The 11,362-nt window shown below is 36.3% G+C and overlaps 1 protein-coding gene across 2 annotated transcripts in view; it reads left to right on the top strand.

Moving 5' to 3' along the window:
• Positions 1–11,362, top strand: part of LOC106875601 (uncharacterized) — a 43,826-nt gene that overhangs the window by 18,023 nt on the left and 14,441 nt on the right. For both annotated transcript variants that reach the window (XM_014923817.2, XM_014923816.2), the window contains exon 2: positions 8,315–8,479. In XM_014923817.2, coding sequence (XP_014779303.1) covers positions 8,315–8,479 — 165 coding nt within the window. The remainder of the gene's footprint in view (positions 1–8,314; positions 8,480–11,362) is intronic.

Here is an 11,362-nt window from a genome sequence, read left to right as displayed (position 1 = left end):
AAAAAACAACAACAAAAATCCCTTAAAAAATCCAGCCACCACCACCAACTCCACCAACACCACCAACACCACCAGCACCACCAACACCACCAGCACCAGTACTTCTGCAGTACCACCACCTCTACAACAACAACAACTACGAAACAAATAAACAGACACCCTCCGCCTACCACAGTAGCCAAATATAACATTAGCTGTCTGAACAACACGCCTGTTCACACAATTCATCTTCCTCTGGTCTCGTGGCGCTGTCACTCAGACACTCTGACTTCATCTTTATTTGCTGCATCAGTGATTTCCAGACAGGCAGGCAGACAGGCACGTCAGAGAAGGACGACGAATCGAAATAAGCAAGTCAACACATACACAATCTCACCCCCCCCCCACTCCACACACACTGTTATATACACGTATATAAGCATGAAATGTAAATAAATATATAAATATGTAAATAAATATATGAATAAATAAATAAATGCTATGAAATGTAGATAAATAAGTAAATAAATGCTATGTGGCCGTGTGGTTAAGATGTTTGCTTCGCAACCACGCGGTTTCGGGTACAGTTCTACAGCACGATCAATGTCTGGTGAATGAATTTGGTAGACGGAAACTGTGAGAAGTCCAATATCGAAACGCCTAGTTTAGAATAGAGGCAGCTGATGAAGGAATAATTCCAAGTGGCTCTTTGTTTTCCTATGTGTTCGTTCCGTTGTCTGTGGTTCATTTTTCTAACGTTCTGTACCCGAATATGGATCTATATACACATGTAGATGTAAGTATGTACATATATGTGTGTGTATACATGCTTATATATCCTTTGTATTATATATATATATATATCTTTATATATATATATATATATAATGGAACTTACAGTGAGGGATTATCATCAATCCGGGCAAAATACCTCTTAAGCTCTCTGCTGGCACAGGGGGCTAACAATATTGTTTAGATTAATGAAGAACTCCAAGTACCCTTGTGGTAGGGTCCGAGGTTATGATTCATCCGTACGAAAACCCTACTTTTTTTCTGTCGAGGGCTTATATGCTCCAATATTTAAACTATTTTATTTAGTCATTACACGGTGATCGCTTATAAGCTTTGAGCTTATAAAATATTATTTACAGAATTGTAAAAATCGTCACTGTTTACCAAAAACCATCGCAGAATATATATAATATTTCCGCCGAGGTCGACTTTGCCTTTCATCCTTTTGGGGTCGATAAATTAAGTACAAGTTGCGTACTGGGGTCGATCTAATCGACTGATCCCTTGCCCCAAAATCTCGGGCCTTGTGCCTTGAGTAGAAAAGAATATATATAATATATATAAGGCGGCGAGCTGGCAGAAATGTTAGCACGACGGGCGAAAGGCTTAGCGGTATCTCGTCTGTCTTTACGTTGGGAGTTCAAATTCCGCAGAGGTCGACTTTGTCTTTCATCCTGTCAGGGTCGATAATTTAAGTACCAGCTATGTACTGAGGTCGATCTAATTGACTGGACTCCTCCCCACAAATTTCGGGCCTTGTGCCTAGCTAGAGTAGAAAAGAATATATATGCAATCTTGCATTTTCCTTGTAAGGAAAATCTTCAGGGTGTGCATTAGGATCACATTAGGATATTTTAGGAAAACACAGAATATACAGACATGTTTACTATGTGTGTATTTATACGTGTGTGTGTGTATGCGCATGCGTTAAAATTATTTCTTTTATTTCAATTCACTAATAATAATAATAATAATAATAATAATAATAATAATAATAATAATATAATAATAATAATAATAATCATAATTATTATGATAATAATAGTTATTGTCATTGAACTGAAATAAAAGGAACAATTTTAGCGCATGCGTACACACACACACACGTACACATATATACATAGTAAAAATGTCTGTATATTTTGTGTATTCCTAAAGTATCCTAACATAATCCTTATTGTCCTCTGCACACCCTGATAATTTTCCTTACAAGGTATTTAGAATGCAAAATTATATATATATATATATATATATATATATATATGTGTGTGTGTGTGTGTGTGTGTGTGTGTGTTTTGTAATTTTAATATTTCTTGTGAAATAAAACAATTGTTGGTGAATATGGTGATTAATTAATAAATTAATTTGCATCCATTAGATCTCTCTGTTTTCTAACTCGATAAAAATGTTTGATATTTTACGATATTGATATATTATATTCATTGAAGAATTATCTCTTCAGTATCTAATATATTAAACCAGTGTATATTGGATGAATATCCCTATAAATGGTTTAAATATCCTCATTGTGACTATATATATATATATATATATATATATATATATATATATATTCGTGTGTAAACAAAACTCTAGTAGCATGTGCTTTAAGTAACAGAAATTACTGTTATCAAATATGGGAGCTATTTCATAATTTACCAAACTTCGCCTACCTCCAATTCCAACTTGGAACTCATGGGACTATGTACAGAACTACTTTAAGTGCCAAGTTCAGAGACCGAAGCACAAAAAAGAATACTGAAGCAGAAGGATTTCACTGTAGAACCAGTTTGAATACTCCACTACTTTAAATATTTCAAGTGAAAAAACTTTAAGGGTAGTCTCAATGAAATAATTTTTTATCATATTTGGTAAACTCATAGGTGCAGTAAGAAGCTTGCTTCTTAATCATATAGTATTTGGTATTTAAACTAGTTCTGCACATAGTCTCATGAGTTCCAAATTGTAATTGGAGATAGGCGAAGTTTGGTTATTTATGAAATAACTCCTATATTTGTTAACAGTAATTTCTGTTACAACAAGACTCGTACTGCTAGATTTTTGTTTACGCACGAATAGTTGTATGAGAACAGTTTTTTAACATCCAGTTTAACGTCTCAGTTCTGATGGAATACGCTGTCCTCCGTTGAATAGAAAGCCATAAGTTTACATTTTGTTTCCTGCCGTCACCCACTATTTATTTATTGTTTGACAATCTCCTAGCCTTCTACATTCACACAATTTCCTTGGTGTAGCTGTGAACAAAAAGATATTGCTAATTATTATATGTGGATGGTTATGACTTGAATATAATATACATCATGTAGTTTCAACCTAGCTTCAAGTGACCACTGTTCTATGATTATAAATTACTGCTTCTGCTTGTTTCATGCTCTTGCTTGATAGGGCTGAGGTCATCCCAGGATAGTGGTCCCGGACATGTCAACATGTGTAGAGCCGACTAGGTCCACCAGTGCTCTCCATCGCTATCGGTCCTGTGCCAGCCAAGGCACCGTTGGGCCTCTGGAGATATTCTCCAATAACGACAAGCCATCTGGTGCGCGGTATTCCACCAGACCTCTTCTTGCCCGCAGCTGCTGCGTCGAATGAGAATAAAGCCCTGGTAGGAGGATCTGGCGGGAGACGGAATGCATATTCTTACTAGCGCATGCGACATATAGCTATGAGCTGTGAGGCTGCGGGCTAATGCGTGCGCACACGCGGTTCTTTCATTATAAATTGCTCCAAAAATAAACTTATGAAATTTTGTAGTGATTTTCGATTCGCTTCTTAAATCGGTCCGTTCTATAAGAATTTAATCCCCAAATCTAAACAAATCAAGAAATTAAAAGTTAAACTTTGATTCAGGACTACGTTATCATTTCTTGCACCAAGATTCTACTCCAATGACCAGCCATGCTTGGAAATGTTTCATTATGAATCTGCAGTTCGTCAAGTTTTAGGAACTCTGTCTAATTTCAGATTTGACAACCATTGATATATCATCTTTCAGATTTTGTTAACGGTCTGTTGAGTAGGAAAAGAATAAAGAAAAAAGAAAAAGCTATTGAATTTCAGTGAAATAATTACCATCATTACACCCTAACCAGTAACACACATTCCTCTCTAACTGAATGTAGCACAGATTACAAGAAATAACTTTGCAATTTTTTTCATCATTCCTTTGTTTAACACTACTTTAATCACCAGACAAAACATAGCCATGGCTTTGACATCAGTAGTATTTCGACTTCTACATGTTAATTTAACATTACCTTCCTCATGGCTCATTAAATAAATTTCCACTACGCGCGTGTGTGTGTGTGTGTGTGTGTGCGTGCGCGTGTATGTACGTATGTGTGCACGTGTTTGTTTCTGTATCTCTTTGTATCTGTCTGTGTCCGTATTTGTGTGCGTGCAATGTTTGGAGAAAGGTACCTGGGTCAGTTTGACTTCTTTTTCTTAAGGTAGGTATATACCTCAATGAATAAGTGTTTGCATGCTTAAATGAAAAGTCCTTTGTAGAACTTATAAAACATCTTTAAGTGATATTGCCTCAAAATAAGACTAATTTTAATATCAAAGATGATTAAACGAAAGGAACATCACTGCAGCTTACCGAATTATCCAATCCACCGAATTTTCGTAGGTGGAGATATATTTACAAGAATATCAGTACAATGTTAGTAGTAAAGTACTGTGTATATGTTGCATATACAAATTATATAACACAATGAATGATAGCAATTTTTAAAATTCATAGATTTTCTGCACATATAATTTACGTTATTCTATACCTTATCCAAGCTATTTTTTATTAATATGTGCCAGATTGTCAATCACTTGTTTTATTCACGATGTGATTTATCAATTCATTTTGATATCATTCAATTACCAATGCTTTCTTTCGATAGTTAAAAAGCTCATCTGTACGTACCACGACTATAGATGATTGCAGAAGTTCGCTAAATGAACTGGTTGATCCTGGCCGTTGATAGTTTGTTGAATTCATCCGCTCAACATCTAATGATATTCGCCATTGAACTTATGTTCAGCGACCATTCTGTGATTTCAGCATAACACTAGTTCATGTGGTCACCGGGTGCTTGGTGATTTGGTCCGAGGCTGTTTATTCTCATATTCACAGCAGACTTCTATTTACATGTCATTCAACCCATAACTGGGTTAAATAGATCCGGTAAAGTCTCCCGACTGGAAGACGACGACGACGACGACGATGATGATGATAACCAATGCTTTGTCAGATTCACGTCCCGTCATTGTATTTCACACACTTTCTATTATTCCATGATAATAACTAGAGTCAATTATAATTTAATATCATCGATATTGCAAACAGCACTGCTAGTGACAGCCATTCTCCACTTGATTTCAAGCTATCTTTTAAAACATTTTATCAACCAGTCATGAACTACATTCGATTTAATCGACAATTCCAACAACTACTTTTAAAATACTTGGTTTTGTGGTAATGTAAGAATTCATTTCCGTGATGTACTCCTGATGGTCAACTATCTAGATGAAGTTAAGCTGAGGCAGATTTGAGAGTTTGGAATTTACATCAAAGAATAAACGAGGTGTACAAAATATAAGCAGTTAATATCATTTCTTATCAGACATTATAACGATCGTAAAGCTTCTAGTTGTTGGTAGCCATGTATAACGCTATTTCATCCTTCTTTGAAATCGTTAGAAAGGCATAACTTGAGACAAATAAATTAAGCTAAATTACCATTTTACGAAGTTAGACATTCTTAGGGCGGAGGGATGACAGAATCAAACGTTCGAAAAGAAAAAAACGCCTTGTAGTGTTTGTTCTGGTCCTTTACGTTCTGAGTTCAAATCCCGCCGAGGTTAACTTTGCTTTCATGTTTCTGGGGTCGATAAAATAAAGTAGCAATTAAGTAGTTGGTTGATGAAATCAACGAACACCCTTCCTTTTTGCCTAAATTTGAAAGAATTATTAAGCAAGTGTTAAAGCCCGCAGTCGTTTAGAGTTGATGTCAGGATCATTTTAGAATGCAACCAAGATAAGAGAGATAAAGAGAGAAGAACAAAATAGGGGTAGAGGGAAAGAGAGAAGAACAAAATAGGGGTAGAGGGAAAGAGAGAAGAACAAAATAGAAAAGAGAGAAGGAATTGGAAGAGAAAGATTAGAAGTAAAAATAAAGAGAGAAGGTGCGAAAGCAAGTATGTGGTGAGAGAGGCAGAGAAAGTGAGGAAGAAAATAAGTTATCCATTTTATTTTTAAACATTCTTATCGTGATTATACTTCCAAAGTCTTTAAACTGAATTTATTTATCGAAACTTGGAACTTTCTAAATCATAAACAGAATGGTGCCGAGTTAAACTGTATCCTTCGTTGATTATATTTTCGGTATTTGCATTCTTGTATTTATTTTACATTTATTTCTTGTTTATACAATCGAAAACAATGACGTCATTTTGCTTTACCTTTTGTATGTTGTTTATCTTTTAAATTGATTTTTTGGTGTTTAGTTTACGGTGTTTGGTATTTGGAAGTTTAGAGGGTGCTGGCATGTTCTGGTGTTGATTTGGCTGTTGGTGGTGGTGGTAGCAACGGTGATATTATTATTATTGAGTGTTCTTATAGTAGGTTGCAAAAAAAAAGCCCATTCAGGATAGTTCGTACGTTGGCAGCAGCAGCAGCAGCAGCAGTAGTAGTAGTAGTAGTAGTAGTAGTAGTAGTAGTAGTAGTTGTTGTTGTTATTGCTTTGTATAGTATCTCTCACCCTCCCAAATTTACGTTCGAAACTACATTTGATGTAAGCCTCGCAAGCAACGGAAAAATTGAAATAGTGACACGTCTTCGAATTTGTTGTATGACAATTTCTCTGAAACACTCACTCATATCACACATATGAATATACGTACGCACATGCGTATGCATGTATGCATGTATGCATGCATGTATGTATGTATGTATGTATGTATGTATGCATGTATGTATGTATGTATGTATGTATGTATGTACGTACGTATACACACACACACATAAATATAGGCACATCATTGGAGCAAATCAATCCTTCGAATATCCGTCATGCGCGCAAGAGTTGTGGGTTCGAGATCCACAAGCAGCCTTCGACCTTTTCTATCCAAAAGGGATTTTCTACCCGATATTTATATACTATTATTTGTTGCTTTAAGTGTGCTTCAGAAGAATAATTTCCACAAAAAAGTAATTTCATGTTCCCTCGAAGATTTATAAATTCATATGACATCAAGAGTGAGAGAGAGAGAGAGAGAGAGAGAGAGAGAGAGAGTTGGAACATATCGAAAAACATTTTTGCTCACGCTGTAACAACTCTACCTGTTGGTTTTCAAGTATGCTGCCTTTAATCTTTGTTATCCGTCATGGCAAATACACCTTAACGTTAACGAGGAAGCATCTGTGTGCTCATGTGATCTGCTAAAAATAGCAATTCAGTCCACCTAAAACCAATCTGAACCATCTTTAAGATGTTAAAATCTGGAATCCTAATTTTCTTTAAAAAGATTACATAGTATATTTAGCACCAGGCATTTGTCGTTCTAGAAAGAACTTTGGCTTGTGATTAGGTAACTAGCATCTGGATCATAAGTCGCGGTCCGTGAGTTGCACTGTGTCTTTGAACAAGATACTGTATTTTACGTTAATCCTGTCCAGTTAATTGACAAGACTGAAATTATAACTGACAGAGGGACCAGTCAGTGTCAAGTTAGCGTGATGGCATTAACTAATTAGTGGTACAACTAAAAGCCTTCCACCACGAAGAAGACATGCATAAGTAAACTACCGCATCCCGTATTTACCTTTGTTCTCTTTTAGAAAGAAAGGATACAGAGTGAAACCCTAACCCTAATCCTCCCAAATTCCACCTTTTGTCATTTCTTCCGGCATCGGTGATCGTGACCCTTCATGCTAAAGTCAGATCTTAATCAAAATGCACTAAGTGACCTTTCTAAAATGCTTGGCTGTGATTTGTCCTGGGTACGACATAAAACTGCATCCAGTGGTGAAGTTCCAGCTGAGAAGTTGGGAATTTTGGGAACTTATTGCTGCTCTCAAGTTGTTGTGAACAATTGTTGATCTCCGACAACAAATATTGCACATATCTCACATCCAGAGAGCAAATACATAATTATATACTGTGTCAAACCAAAAAATCTAAAGGCGGAAGTTTGATTGCTTTCTTAGCATCTTGAACGGCGATCTAAATCCCCTGGGTGTGCACAAGGTAGTCAAAGAATCTTGAGACGACGGTATTCTTAATTGATATGGGTACGAGTTCATTCAGTGCTAGACTATATCGTAAGCATACAAACACACACGCACACACATATATACCTACATACGTATGTAGATGTATACATACATGTATGCATGCATGCATACATACATGCATACATGCATACATACATACATGCATATGCAGCGCATATATAAGTACTATTGATGTCATTAAATCTCTTATTGGTTTTCCTGAATTTTGTTTTTCGTTTTGTTATTTATATCCAGGGCAATACATACAGAAACGCAGTCAGCTAAAGTTATGGTTGGCACTTGTAAATTTTGATAGGAATCTCGCAAGACTGGAGAAAAATATCATAAGTTTAGCAGCCGACCTGGAGCAGTTGGGTATGACTAGGGCAAACATTTTCATCGCAGGACATGGAGAAGCAGGTAAGAGATTATTATTTACTAAAATTATCCTTTGAACACCTGCATCTAAGTGATGAACAATATTTAGCAAATAAAAATGATAATTGAGAAACAGCTGATCCTGTCTCTAATAAAGTTTCTCAGATGGTCACGTGAGTATTCGTTATTTTGAGCCTTTGGAGAAAGAGTTCAAGTTTCTTTCGAAACTTTTGAGTGGATTATTATTATTATTTTGTTTTTGCGTTTTAAGTTTTTATGGTTTAGTAAGAAGTGGGACAGCAATCGTGACCCTATTTTCAGGGATTCTAAGACTTGTGGCAGCAAAGGAAGTAGCATATAAAGTTATCCCTAGACTGGGGATTTTGTGCGAACGCTTGCTGCGTACTTGACTCAAATGGAGTTAATGGTCTGGTGATAGTTCTAAACTGGCAGACGGATTATGTCTACCACCCAAGTACAATATATAGTACTTAAAACATATGTTAGTGGAGTATCAACAAACACAATTTTCTAGTTAAGGATTATATCTTTCACAAGAGAAATTAATGTAACGCTAGAAATTCAGGGTAACAACATAGGCGTACATGAAAAATATAAAATAGAATCTTTTCTGCTCTAGGTACAAGGCCCGGAATTTTTTGAGGTGGGGGCCAGTCGATTACATTGATCCCAGTACGCAACTGGTACTTAATTTGTCGACCCCGAAAGGATGAAAGGCAAAGTCGACCTCGGCGGAATCTGAACTCAAAACGTAAAGACAGACAAAATACCACTAAGCATTTCGCCCGGCGTGCTAATATTTCTGCTAGCTCGTCGCCTTAATATAAAATAGAATCAAACATTTAAAAATACGCTCAACACAGAATATAATTAGAAAATACCGTATTTACTATAGCATAAATTCACTTTTAGCTACTCATTTTCAAGACCTCTGACTTTCACAGGCTTTCAGATACAGATGGGTATAGTAAATCTTTCACCTTTTATTTTTTACTCGTTTCAGTCATTAGACTGCGGCCATACTGGGGCACCACCTTGAAAAATTTTCAGTCGAATATATCGACCCTAGTACCTACTCTTTATAAGCCTGGTACTTATCCTATCGGTCTCTTTTGCCGAACCGTTGAATTACAAGGACGTAAACACACCAGCAACAGTTCAGTTCTATATTTAAGAGACGATGAATTATGTACATTATTTACATTTGACGTATATTTGTCCTCATCTTGTTTGATGTTAACACAACGTTTCGGCTGATACACACTCCAGCTTTCATCAGGTGTCTTGGGGAAATTTTGAACCTGGGTTCTCATTCCTAAGGTATTTTTCGATGTTGTTGTTGTTGTTGGTATAATAATAATAATAATAATAATAATAATAATAATAATAATAATAATAATAATAATAATAATTACAATAACATCGAAAGATACCTTAGGAATGAGAACCCAGGTTCAAAATTTCCCCAAGACACCTGATGAAGGCTGGAGTGTGTATCAGCCGAAACGTTGTGTTAACAACAAACAAGATGAGGACAAATATCCGTCAAATGTAAATAACGTAAATAATGTAAATGATGTATCAGCACCAGTTGTAGAGGGATGAACACAGACACAAAGACACAAACACATAGATATGTATATACATATATATGATGGAATTATTGCCGTTTTCATCTACCATATCCACCCACAACGCTTTAGTCGGCCCGAGGCTATAGTAGAAGACACTTGCCCAAGGTGCCACACAGTGGGACTGAACCCGGAACTTTATGGATGTGAAGCAAGTTTCTTACCACACAGCTACACCTGCGCCTATTATTAGTATGTAAGCAAATATTTTGTGACGTGCCATCGACTAAAGAACATAACGTGGTTTCGAACGATTTGTTTATGGCTGAATGAAGGAAAAAGTACGTTCCATGTACTGACCCTTCGCAGTCAGAGGTATGTCAGAAGATGTAACAAGACAATCTGGTTCCTATCCAAACAGTTTTGGTGCACCGAATCTAAAACTAGTTATGTGAGAACTGCAACTCATTTGAATTCACCACAAGTAGACAGAGCAATAACATATTTATTTTCAAAGCTGAAGCGCTGGGATGCTGTGTGGTTAAGAAGTTTGTTTCGTAACTATATAGCTTCCAGTTTAATCCTACTGCACTGCGTCTTGGGCTAATGTCTTTTGCGATATTTTAAAGTTGATTGAAGCACTGTGAGCGAAATTCGGTAGACGAAAACCTTGTGGAATCTCATCGTGAAGATCAGTCCTGTTTTGGGTGGTAGATCTAATTCGCCGACGGGTTGAATGCTATCACATGGCTCTTCAATATACGTCTTTAAACGACACAACGCTGAAGAACCGAGGCCGGTTTGAAGATGAGATATTTTTTATCGCTTCAATAATCTTGGAGACCCTGAAAAATGCCATCGATGCTATCCTTCTGCCTCTGACTAAGTCATAGAAAAACAACAGTAAAACAACAACGTATATCACGTGCGCACTCATGTGCACATATAAACACATGTATGAACACACACGCACACAGACACACAAAAATAAACATACGCACATATAGTAATTTAATATCTGAGATTTCATCAGTGCATTCGAAGAAAAACGAATGCCGTGCTGTGAAGTCATTGTAGCCATCAAAATATGCACACAGTATTATACATACATACATACATACATGCATACATACATACATACATACATACATACATACATATTACAATATATTAAGTAAAAAGTAATGTAACTGTTTTGAAGGAGTTACAATGACTGATTGAAAATGTGTATAGGCACAGATACTCCGTCTCACACACACAACTACCCACACGCAGACACATACCATACACACATACACATACACACACACGTATATATATATATATATATATA

This window comes from Octopus bimaculoides, chromosome 5 (assembly GCF_001194135.2).
Source record: "Octopus bimaculoides isolate UCB-OBI-ISO-001 chromosome 5, ASM119413v2, whole genome shotgun sequence".
NCBI lineage: Eukaryota > Metazoa > Mollusca > Cephalopoda > Octopoda > Octopodidae > Octopus > Octopus bimaculoides.
The sequence above is the reverse complement of the archived record's forward strand: the minus strand, read 5'-3'. Positions and strand labels throughout refer to the sequence as shown.